The sequence below is a fragment of the Orbicella faveolata genome, unplaced genomic scaffold (genome assembly GCF_042242905.1).
Source record: "Orbicella faveolata isolate gen_17 unplaced genomic scaffold, um_ofav_v1 contig_26, whole genome shotgun sequence".
Classification (NCBI taxonomy): Eukaryota; Metazoa; Cnidaria; class Anthozoa; order Scleractinia; family Merulinidae; genus Orbicella; species Orbicella faveolata.
In genome coordinates this window covers 18,531,665-18,544,008 of record NW_028301554.1, presented here as the reverse complement: position 1 = coordinate 18,544,008, position 12,344 = coordinate 18,531,665, and the positions used below count along the sequence as shown (strand labels likewise).

At 37.0% G+C, this 12,344-nt stretch overlaps 1 protein-coding gene across 1 annotated transcript in view; it reads left to right on the top strand.

Annotated features, from left to right (window-relative positions):
* The window catches only part of LOC110040003 (NBAS subunit of NRZ tethering complex-like), a 48,924-nt gene that overhangs the window by 21,882 nt on the left and 14,698 nt on the right, over nt 1–12,344 (top strand). The window contains exons 26-43 of the mRNA XM_020745187.2: nt 173–334; nt 1,141–1,216; nt 1,825–1,875; nt 1,992–2,045; nt 2,730–2,810; nt 4,527–4,652; nt 5,585–5,632; nt 5,955–6,028; nt 6,138–6,197; nt 7,932–7,994; nt 8,116–8,179; nt 8,718–8,776; nt 9,019–9,121; nt 9,562–9,898; nt 10,433–10,512; nt 10,676–10,851; nt 11,625–11,666; nt 12,120–12,207. Coding sequence (XP_020600846.2) covers nt 173–334; nt 1,141–1,216; nt 1,825–1,875; nt 1,992–2,045; nt 2,730–2,810; nt 4,527–4,652; nt 5,585–5,632; nt 5,955–6,028; nt 6,138–6,197; nt 7,932–7,994; nt 8,116–8,179; nt 8,718–8,776; nt 9,019–9,121; nt 9,562–9,898; nt 10,433–10,512; nt 10,676–10,851; nt 11,625–11,666; nt 12,120–12,207 — 1,744 coding nt within the window. The remainder of the gene's footprint in view (nt 1–172; nt 335–1,140; nt 1,217–1,824; nt 1,876–1,991; nt 2,046–2,729; nt 2,811–4,526; nt 4,653–5,584; nt 5,633–5,954; nt 6,029–6,137; nt 6,198–7,931; nt 7,995–8,115; nt 8,180–8,717; nt 8,777–9,018; nt 9,122–9,561; nt 9,899–10,432; nt 10,513–10,675; nt 10,852–11,624; nt 11,667–12,119; nt 12,208–12,344) is intronic.

Here is a 12,344-nt window from a genome sequence, read left to right as displayed (position 1 = left end):
CCACTTGATGACTGTGGTTTCCTAGGTCTCAAGATCTTGCATGTGATTTCTCACATTACGATGAACATTCTTTGCAAGTAGATGTTCACACCCCTATTATGCCGACAGCAACTCTTTTGCCTGCAGTTCTCATTTCTTATTATATATTCATCGTCTTATGTTATTGTTTTAGGTACTCATCAGATGATCCAGATATTTTAGAATGGGATGAGAAGTCCTGGAGAGATTCCGACTGGGTGGAGCAGGCTAAGTGCAGGCAAGCTTTAGGTTGGGATGACAGTGGAGACCCAGCAGAATTTATTTACCTTGAGAACCCTGATTTGCAACAGTACAGGTGGGTAAGGGCATGGCCATTCATTAGTGTTACATGTGACTGTTTCTGGTTTTAAAATAAACACAATGATTTAGCTGTACATAGATGTATTCAAAGTGTTGTTTAGGCTAGATGGTTGTGAAATGGTGGAAAATCATTTCATCTATTTTTTCCCGGAGATAGTTAAACCAACTACAATCATGGACAAAAGTCTTGGGACAAATTTGCACTTTTGACGCTTTTGCGTACACGCCAGGCATGAATACAACTTCACCTGCCTAACCTCGCCCCTCACCCCTCATGCAATGTTGAAAACTAGTACGTGCAATTTCACCTATTTTCAACATTGTGTTGGGTGGGGAGGGGGGACAGCAACCCGTTTATAAAGGATATATTAGCGTTTTCTCCATACTTCAGTTCTAAAACACAGATAATCCATTACATTACATAAGTGTCCCAAGGACTTTTGTCCAGGATTGTAGGTCTTCCAAAGTGCACGGTAAATCCTTTACAAGAATATCCCTCTTCATGTTGCTAACTTTATTGTAATAGTGATGGTAGCTTGAAGTGACAGCTGAATCAGAATTGTTTATAGAAGTGCTGGTAACACGAAATTTTCAGTATTAGAATATAGCAATTACATCTCTATTAGCAACGCCATAGCTTTTAGAAATTGCAATTCCCTTGGTTTTCCAGGTTAGCTTTTCAGAGCTTAATTTTGTAAGCATTGCTGCAGCATGACAGAGTGTGAGGGAAAATGTCCTTATGCCATAGTAAAGTAAATTTACCAACTAGTGAGTCTAGTGATGTTGCTTGTTATTCTGAAGGTGTGAGCTTTCTTCTGATGTTGTGACACAGTGGTACAGGAGCAGAGCCTGTGAGATGGAATGCCTCTCCAAGCAGGTGGTTGTTTTGACCTTTGCTCATAAATATACTTCATACTAGTGGTTGCAATCCATGTAAATTAATAAGGATTGTGCCCACAAGGAAAAAGAGTTTGTTGTGTGGATGTTATTGCACAAACAGAGCAGGTTGATTATGCCAATACTCATATACATGTATTCCTAATCATATGTTTCTGGTACACTTTGGTAGCAAATCAGGTGAGATTGGTTCAGCCATGGTTTGTATTTTGGTGAGACCAACCAAGCCTGATATGCCGTCAAAGTGTACTTAGAAAGGTACCATTAGGTATTTACCCCACCCACATTTGGCTAAGTGAACATGATATCATAGCCACATGAAGTCAGTGACTTGATATCCCAGGATATCAGGATGGTAGACACACCTTCTGAATGGTTCAGATGTTGTAAACTTGGGTATATATGGTACTATTTATATGATTGCAGTGAAGTAACAAAGTTTATTTTTTCTATTGAGAATTTTTCTTAGTGTAGTAAATTGTTGCAGAAGATCTGGAATGTCCTGCAGCATTAGCAGTAGCTGGAAAATTTTGATATGTCAGTTGGCAGTATAAACATGATTTGGTGTTGTATTATTTCTGTGAATAGGTTGGAAATTCCCTGGAACTAATAAAACTTGGAATGGAAAGAGGCATCAAGGTAAATAGTCCCAAGAGTGATCAATCTTTTTGTTTTCAGAAACTAATTGCCAGATATTTTAGAATTGAAACTAGTTGTGTTTTTATTAATCCATGTATCTCTTATTGTTTATCTAGGGGCTTAGAGATCTTCATGATGACCTTGTTACACTTGAAGTGTTAGTTTATGAGGTAGGTTTGAGTCACATGGTCACAATCATGCTCATGTATCGCTGCTTCTATAATGTTACAGACACAGCCAATCCAACTTTGAATAGAATTAATAAGAAGGCATGTTACAAAGGTGTTAAAAAATTTCCCCTTAATTGCTCCAGCTCAGTTTATAAATATTCACATGTTCACATCACAACACTAGCTAGGATGCTTACATGTACTGTAAGAGCAAACCTCCTATTAACAGGAGATTTCCTATACATTGTAGGTGGAACCCTCCCCTAAAGGAGCAATTTTTTAAGACAGCAGCTCCTAAAAGTTAATGTTGCTTTATTTATTATGCGAGCAAGAAAATTAGTTAGAATATTAATATTAGTTCCCATAAAGGGATACCTTTTTAAGAGAGCACCTCCTAAAAGTTAATGTTGCTTTATTTATTACATGAGTGAGAAAATTAGTTAATATTGTGATTGACTGAGAGCAGATAAATTTATCTGCGCCATACTGCACAGTAATGTGTGTGCACTTATGAAAGCTTGAGCAATTAAGGATTTACTCTACTTGTGTTATTTGAAAAATTCCTTTAAAGGCGAGTGCAATTTTGAGAGAATTTTTGAACCTCTTTTACTGTATATGTTATTGCACTTTTATTCATGTGATTACCTTAAAGTATATACTAATTTTGGTCTTTGCTTGTTTTAGAGTTGTGCAGATGTTTATCTCAGTTTGGAAACATTTCAAAGCATGACAGAACTGGACAAACTAAGGATGCTACTTAAGAAGGTATGTGGATAAATTTATTATCTGCTTAGTACATGCATGTTTTGCACTTTTGAGCATGGCCACTGGGTAAGTTATTTACACAGAAAATTGATCTCTGGTTTCTGTAAAGATTGCTTACATTCAGTTACTTCCATTTGTGTCCATCCATGAAGTGTGAGAAATTTAGCACTTAGTTTTACTTTTCAAACATTTAAGGTTTTGTCAGTTATGTGTCACTTTTGACCAATGAAACATTGACGGTTAAGTTGTAAACTTTAGGACGTTTGTGGTGCCATTCAAACATATCCTGTTCACCTGATATGTGAACAGGTAATAGACAACTTATTTATTTTATTTGGAAATTTTGCAAGTTGTAAATTATTTCAATTAAAAATTGCTAGGAAAATTAGTATGTTATCATAGAGACAATGAGGTTTTGTGCAAACCACCAAATACACTATATCCCTGTTTCAACACTGCATTTTATTGTTATCTATGCCTGTATTCAAATATATGACTCATTTGCTAGTCAAATATTTGCATGCGGTTGTAGATCATAATTCACACCATTTGATTGATTGGTGAACATCATGTCAGTAATGTTTAAACAAATTGCTATAAGTAAACAATTGCCAGAAGCTAAGAGAGGATTGATACTGGCTCTTGTAGTGTTAGAATTAAGTAATCCTTAACATAACAGGAAAAGCGAGAGCAGTAACAGTTTTTGCAAGGTCCCCAGGCTTACATGATGACCACTTAGGCATCTCTAACTTGCCTTCTGACTGAGTGGTGTTATCATGAGCCTGGGTATCCTGTGGTGTATGACAGTGTTAGGATAGTGAATGACAATAAATTGTGTGTGTTGTTGTTGTTGTAAACTATTGTTATTTTTCTGCTGTGTTTTACTTCTTTTTTGTGGTTGTCTGTTTTACTTCTTGCAGCAAGTATTTTTTCTAATATTTTTTCTACTTAAGTTTTGTATATTTATATGCTAATTTCATGATTAGGTTGCCCATTTCACTGTGCTCTACCGTGGAATTCAGGTGTTTGACCCAATTTAATGGTTGAATATCTGGATTCTATTGTAGATTACATTGTACATTGAGGCATGGAGTCATGAGTTATAATTATGTAAAACAGTAAACTGGCGTGTATTGAAAAAGGAAAATACATTATGAACACTAGCAGTAGAGTTTAGCATGGAAGTAATGTTATTATGAATATATATTATGCTGTTTTGTTATGTCCAAGAGTTCTTTATGACCCTTCAGTTTTTGTAATGTACATTTTTCTTTTCTGTGTATTTCTAAAATGAATATAAAATATTAAAAGTTCAAACCCCAGTCAGTCAACACTTGTATCATCAGTGATATCTTTGGTTTCACTGATGACCTTCTTGACTGGGAAGTAGATAGTCACTGACAGTATCCTTGTTTTATATGATTTATCTTCACTCTTTATTAACATATCTGTGGATGGAAGAAGTGAACTCCGGGTCCAAGAAGCATTACTTGAAAATCTCCCCACATTGTTTTTCCTTAAAAACATAAATAAAAAAATAAAAAAGGAAATAAATGGGGAAGCATTGTAAATAACGAAACATTCAAAGTTATGTTGAGCCCCACTGTTGTCTGTAGCATTTTTCAAATCTTTCAACAGTTAACACAAACCTCATAGCTGTGTTATTTTAGCACTGATTGTCATTTCCTTGTACTTTTTCTTCTTTTAATTTTGAAGTCTACAGAGGAAACATTCATTGCGGACTTCAGGCGCTGGGTCATTCCCTTTTTGGAACGGCTTGGAAAACGTAAAAAGAAATCTCAAGTGAACCTGATCCGTCAGTATTTAACTGATGTTGCCAAGGTAGTGCGTTTATGTGAAGGGTTGACTTAAGTAAATAGACATGCACCCAAATTCCTGTCCCCTCTTCCAAAGAGATATTTGGGCTTAAACCCAAAAGATTCCATATTGATGGATTATGAGTAGTGTTTGCTTGGCTGTACTGAATGTTGCAAGGGCATGAAAATTCTAAAACTGAGTAACAGTCATTAAAGGATAGTCTATGGATCTTTGAAGTCAGGACACATAAGGCAACATGTTGCTGTGATAGGTCTCTGTGGCAAAGTACTTTTACCATGTATAAATAAAGTTATCAACCAATACTCCAGGGGCAAATCCAGGATTTTTCAAAGGGGGCAGGGAAGGGGGTTGCAGCTGGTACCTTGGGGTTGCAGCATCAATAGGGCATGCCCACAAAATGTTGCAATTTGAGAATTGGGCCCTGGCTGAAAACTATTACACCAGAAATACTTGTCTAGCAAAAATGCTACAAAGTGGAAATTATAATGAGGTACCTATCCATAGTGTTTTCCTTTATTTCTGTCATAATATTCACAATCTTTTTCAATTTTATTTTTATTTTTTTACTTCTCTGAGAGGGGTGGCTAGCCACCCAATCCAACCCCCTAAATCCAGTTTAACCAGTCTAGATATTCTTTTCTTTTTGTGCTTTTTTGCATTCATAAATAGATATTTTCACAGTTTACTCTGTACATCCTGGGAGGAGTGGGGAAGATTTGTTATTAAAAGTAGTGGATTGCAAGACAACACCTTCAAATAAATATGATAAATTTGCAAATTGTTTTGCTATTAATAGTTAAAAAGACATTCCTTTTTACTCCTCTAACTTTTCATTTAAGAGGTGGTTGCTGAATTCCAAAATGTGAGAGACACTAATTCAGATTTTGATAATGTTAGGCGAATGACTTATACTATATACTGTATTTTTTCTGCAGACAGACCTGACACATGTGTTGAAAATATTCCAGAACTCTACACCAGAGGTAACTAGGATGCCTTATTAGTACTATTGCCTTAGTTCCAAGTCTTGTTTAGTCCAGAAATGCTTGAGTATTTTCTATTCATAACAATTCCTCACAATATTTGGCAGCAGTTTGGTGAAAGGATATACATGTACATTCTAATGTTTAGTTCAGTTATATTTGTTATGATTTTATCTTCTCAAAAAGTAATCACCAAAGAGCAATTTCAAAATCACAATGGCTAAAACAGTTGTGTGCAGTAGTAAGGTACAGTGATGCCACTTTTTATCGTTTCAAATGTAGAGGCACTTACAAAATAATGTATTTGTTGTTGTGATTGCAGTTAAAAGAACCTATCATAGTAGATACAGCCCAACTTATGAAGCTTGCATTGGATTGCATTTATATCACTAAGAGGTACATTTCTATTCCTCTTTTAATGTACTTTTTAGTGAGATTTAATATTTTTTTGTGGTACAAAAAGGAAAGAGCCTGTTTAAGGTTTTCTGTTTGTTTGTTTTAATAGATTTGATCAGTTGGATTTGTCCTTCAGTATACTGGAATGTCTGCCAGCCAGCAACGAAGAGTAAGTCGAATCAGTCATTAAGAAAGCTTTATGGCGCGAGCAGTAAAACGCAGTTAATGGAGCGTGATGTGTAAACCTCGGAAACAGTTAGTTACTGTATGTAATTATTGTATTTAACTATGTTAGAACGCTCTCAAATCATGTTTGACACCCGCAGAGATTGAGTGAGATCTTTGAATGCGTTATTGTGTCAAGTGTTGCAAAAGATTGTCTCGTCTTATCACAATATGATCTGCATCATGGCACCTTTCTATTGGTTACACCCATAGTCATGTCTAGCTATAAAAGCACCATTATTCGGTGTAAAAGCACTTCCCTTCGGTGATGTGCTGTACTCAGTTAGCTTTGTTCAAAAGTAAAGAAAATTCCTACCCTTTCTCCCTGTGTGGAGGATGTTTTGTTTGTCAATAAACCTGGGGTCACTTCCTTTGGGGTTAGCGGTTAAGTCTTCGGGTAGCAACTTCCCCCAAGCTTTGGGCAGTGTTTTGCCCCTTTCATTTGTGCACCGGCCAATAGTCTTGTCCGATCTGGTGCTGGCTTCCTCAGTGCCGGGGAGATAAGTGAGGCTTTCAAGGTCATGCGTTCTAATTTGACCTGCCAATACTCTTGTCCAATTCCAGTGCGGGGTAGTGCTGGTCATGAGTGAGGCTTCAAAGGTCAGCGTATTTGCTATTATTATATTGTGATCAAGTTGACCTGCCAATGCTCTTGTCCGTTTCCAGTGCGGTAGTGCTGGTGACAAGTGAGGCTTTAAAAGGTCACGCAAATCAAAGTCGCTTCCCATGCCAACCGCAAGGTTGTGTCCCCCCACATTATGCCAAATGATCTGTGACTTCCTTATTTATTGATATATGTGCTATAATAATAATGGGCTATAATAACACACAAAAGTGAACTCTCATGGAACAGTGATGTTAAGCAGGTTTTTTTTATCATCACTGTCAAAACTAAATAGCATTACTATGATTTAGATATTAGTATAACCCTTGTATAATGAGGTAACCACATGTAAAAAATGAATTGCGGTCTTTTCACCAAAAGTCAGTTTGCTCGAATCCAGTTTGCCCGAATGGATAGTCAGTTCACCCAGACTGTTAGCCCCGTGGTCAATGGATTAAAGAACAAGAAATAGGCATTTTTGTGTAATTTTGTTTCATTATGCCCACAATGTTGTCTTTTTCGCTAGTTTAGTTTAAAGAAAGAAAAGTTAACACATCCTTCGGTCCTTGATTTTTCAGTTTGGCAAAGGGACTTCTAGTTCAGGTGAACTGGTTATTAAACAAAATGACCAGTTGGCTAAGACGTGCTGTTCAGTACGTCAGCCCCTGTGGCACTCTAGATTTCCTTTGCAGGGCTTAGCAAGTTCGCGGAAAAGATACAACTCTCACTGTTTTGCAAAGTTTCGGATAGACATTCACCACCCCTTGATTATTTCTAGGTTGGACTTGGTGACCACAAGTAATCAGTGACTAACTGTATCAACAAAAAACATCCTAGTCATCTAATTTCAATTTTTCCTTTTCACTGATATTCCATAAGTAACTACTGAAAATGTTAGTAGGCATTGCAGGTTTATGTATCAAAATCCATGTATTGAATATTGTATAGGACGTAAAAGCAAAAGCAAAACAAAAAACAAAAATAAAGAAAGAAAGCAACTGAGGTCTGTGATATTTGCTATTGTCCTCATATCACAACCCTACTATTATTTGTTTTTCATTTGTTGTATTTCAGTGTGCTCTCAGATCAGATTCAAGAGCTTAACATACAAGTTGATCAACTGGAGGTTTACTTGTGGTGAGTTTTATGCTATTATCTGCCTCAAGCAATCTTACAGCTGATGTAGATCTATCAAGATATTGCTTGCAAGACATTGGTATTGCTTTGCTTACAATAAATGTGTATATTCTTTTTATAGTGCCTGTGAGACCCTTGCCAAACATGGTCTTCAGAAGCCAGTGTCCTTTGTTCTGGAGACACATGTATGTAGAGTAGATCTGATCATGGTTCTGTCTCCATTGTTAAGTCTCCATTAATAATCGATTATTTGTCATAATGATTTTATTTAGCACCCTCCTTCCAATAAGCGCCCCCTTTCTGATAAGTGATCCTGCTCATGATGTTTTTAAATAAGTGCCCCTATTCCAGTAAGTGCACCTTCCAACACTAAGCAGGGAACAGGAATGGGCCAGTGGTGACAGCACTCGCCTCGAACCAATACAGCCCAGGGTTGAGTTTATTGTTAGTTTTCGCCTTGCTCCGATGGTTTTTCCCCAGGTTCTCTGGTTTTCCTCCCTCCGCAAGAAACAAAATTTCCAAATTCTGATGCGACCCGGATAGAAGACCTGCACGAAAACCAGCCAAGGCTGATGTGGCTTTTTCCCTAAACATTGATGTATAATTTATGTTCAAAAAGAAATAAGTGTCCCATCCCTTATAAGCACCCCTCTCCAATAAATGATATTTTCTACTTCAAGTAAACCACCAATTTCCCTGTCTTGTTGGTCTTCCTTGATACAGGGTAGTCTGGACGAAGCTAGAGCCCTTATGGTAACCTTAACGAAGGCTGCAGCCAAACAGTGAGTTTAAAGTATTAACCCTAAGAGCCTGTCAAGTACTAATAATACACTTTCTATAATCATAGAAAACGCTGTGCCTTAATTGGTCTGTTCATTTTCCACAACAACTTTTACAAGTAAACTCTTTCATCTCGCTTTGTATTAGGCTTGATTTCTCCCTAGATTATTTTCACTTATGTAGAATATATATAGAATTCTGGTCTTAATATATAGTTGTTTTTGTGGTGAAAACCTTTTGGTAGGAGTCCACCATTAAAGGAGAACAACTGGAGTGCACTTCTTGGTGACATGTTGACCCTTCAAAGAGAAGTTTACACTTGCATCGAGCCATCAGTGTGCTATGAGGTTAGTACAATATGATCATGACTCAGTGATATTTTTCTTTCCTGAGAAGAGAAATACAGCACTCACTGCAAGTGACGATAGCATAACTAAATAAATGTAGTCTCCTGACAAACACCATTCTTTGCATGAGGTCATAAATATGTGATACCATTCATACCTCAGTGAGAAGGGAGCTCTTACGAGTTAATTTAATGTAGGGTATAATTTTCCATTACAAAACTACTACACCATTTGTGCTGAAATTCAGCTTTATGATATTATTTCTGGTGGCTTCCACTGTCACTTTCATTTAAAAATGGCTTCTCAAAGCCTAAATGTATAATATGACAATTTCTGTTTTAAGATCAAGAAAATAAATATAAGAGATTCAAAGAGTCCACAATGAAGAAGTTGTTTCATCAAGAAATAAACAAGTATTTTTCAAAACCTTTAACTCTCAGATCTACACAGAGACTCTGCTCCACTCTGGTAGAAGAGAGTGTATTCAGCTAGCTGGCCAGATGATCTGCAAGACAGCTATGGAGGAGGACTATCCTGTACCAGCCAACCCTGTTCTTGGTCCTCGTATCAAGTGTACAAGAGGCACAGAGCTTGTTTTGGATGCTGCTAAAGAGTATTTCAACTCGTCTGCTGATCTGTCTGATAAGGTTATGGACCTAGCAAGGGAATGTTTAAATCTTATTGAGGATCGGTCACCTGCACTGCAAGAAGAGTTTGATTTGATTGCTGCCTTGGCATTGCTGGATGATTTTGGAATCTCAATTCTTCCTTTGCAAGGTATCTGATAAGGAACCTTAAGTATACAGGAACTAAAGTAATGGCAAAGCCAAGAATAGATATCTTTTGGTGTTTTTTTGCCTTTTTGACAAAGTCCTTTATTGAACCACTTAATCTGGTATATTTTAAAGCTGTATGAAACAATCTTTTATATTTACAAATCGATGTAAAGGTAGAGCTCGTATGAATTTTGCTACCAATTTTACTTTCAGTCATAATGAGTGTAAATGATTGACCTTGTGCTTCCCTTTGGTAATCTCATCAAAGACATGGAAAAATACTCGATCAAATCCAGCCAACGTATACAGCCTGAGCATTTGTGCTACCTTTGATTGATAATACGGGGATGCTAATTGATCAGAGGAATACAGAGCCTTTGCCACCTTTGCATGGTAGTTTTCAAGGGTCGTCTTTTTAGAACAATAAAACAGGTACCCTGCACAGTAATACAACATCCAGTTGTGCTGACACTGCCTCGTTTTGTATTTCATTTCTTATTTAGTTCTTTTGCTAACCTTTTTACTTTGCTTGTAGTTCGATTATGTGAAGACAAGCTCACCTTGGTCCGTCAAATGTTAGAATCAACGACCACAGCTTACAAAAAGAAGAAGAAGGTAATTTAGGTTGCAATTCCTCTCAAAGTTGACTGCATCAGTTTCCATTAAATTCAAGTTTTGGTTACCGGAGTGACGTATTAGATTTTGGCAAATACAATGTACATGTAAGCTGGGCAGTTCTGCTTAAAACCTGATTATATTTTTGTTTTTGTTGACCCAGATCCTACATCTTGCCAGCTTGCTTCAGATCTCAGGCTCTGATGAAAAATCAAGGCGTGGCCGTGTACTGATGCTGACAGCTGAGTCTGCTATACAGGCACTGGACTACTCAGTTGCTTGTGAAATATGTCAAGGTCTGATATCAGAGGAATATGCTCCTGTGTGGACCATCTGCAGGTAAAGACACCTAATTTATCGTTACAAATGTGAGCCTGCTCACAGGCTAATTCATGATGGTAGACACATGGAAGAAGTTGCAGTCAATACTTTTTTGGTGATGTCAATACAGTGGAACCCCGCCTTACGGTCACCTCGTTATTGCAGCTATATTTTTATGTCCCGGCGAAACGCTCAGACGTTTCCTTATAAGAAAACCCGGTAATCCGGCCATGACCCCGTAAACGTTAATACGAAAACGGCCACATTCTGAAATCCCAACCTGTAAATCCTTTGTAATTTTACCCCGTTTATACGGCCACTCAAATCAGTTATGTTCATCTTTCCATCGTTAATGTTGTATGTACTGATTGAAGGTTCAATTTTTTAAAACGTATATCTGCATTTCGGATGCTCATTATTTTAAGAATTGTTGTTTACAAGTGCAATTGTGATACATCTGTTAAGACTTCACACAATTTAGACCAGTCATGAAATTTGTCCCTGCCCCATTAATTCGGCCACTCCGTTAATATGGCCAAACTTTCATGACCCGTTGGTGACTGCACTAACTGAGGCTCTTTTGTAACTGAAGAGATACTTAGTCTGCAGCTGTTTTGTCTTTCTTTTCTTACTTTCTAATGTACCATGCTTTAATTACTCAACCCAAACATTTGGTTAGTGTGTATGTTGTCGGTCAAGTTGTTTGGACCTGCAACATTGTAATACTCGTAATCTTCCTTTGAGGAGGAAATGTTGTTACAGATTCTGTTAACACTTTTGTTTTGTAACAGGATTCTTGGAGAATGTGAAGAATTCAAAGACCTGAAGGCAAGGTAATTATTATAAAGAAATAAAAAAAAATAATAATAGAGTGCAACACCTTATTTGTGGAGAGTACATCAAGTGGGGAATGTTCAGTCATGACTGTACAGCGACAAGTGTGAAAACTCTAGGTACACAAGTTTCCGAGCTTTAGCACTGACCGTGGCGTAATTAAAGAAGTAAAGTTAGTGGAAACATTCTTGTTAATTTATAATTGAATTTCTTCTTCGCATGACAGTTCGGGTAGTGAACTACACAGTTGTTTGTATTTCCTTTCTGTTATTTTTATTTGGTGTGAGTTTCTGTATGCATGAAGTTTAGCTTTTGTGAAAAAAGATAAAAAAGTTAATGAAGCACAAGTTTAATATTATACCTCAAATATTGCTTGGGGTTGTCCTGCCGTTATAAGAATAAAGAAATGGTCTACCTATAAATTTACCTAGATTTACTGACGTTTTTTCTAGGCAAAGTCTTCTTGCATTTACCCTGACTCACTGCTTGCCAGATGAGTTGGAATCTGTTCTTAAATCCAGAAGTCTCCTAGAAACTCAGGTGAACTAGCTTGTGTTCTTGTGTGAAAAACATTGTTAAAAGTAGAAAAATGAAATTCATCGTGTGCGTGATAATTGTTATGTACTTTAAACTTACTTTTACTACACACAGTAAGGCTGGTGTTTCTTGCTTACCTA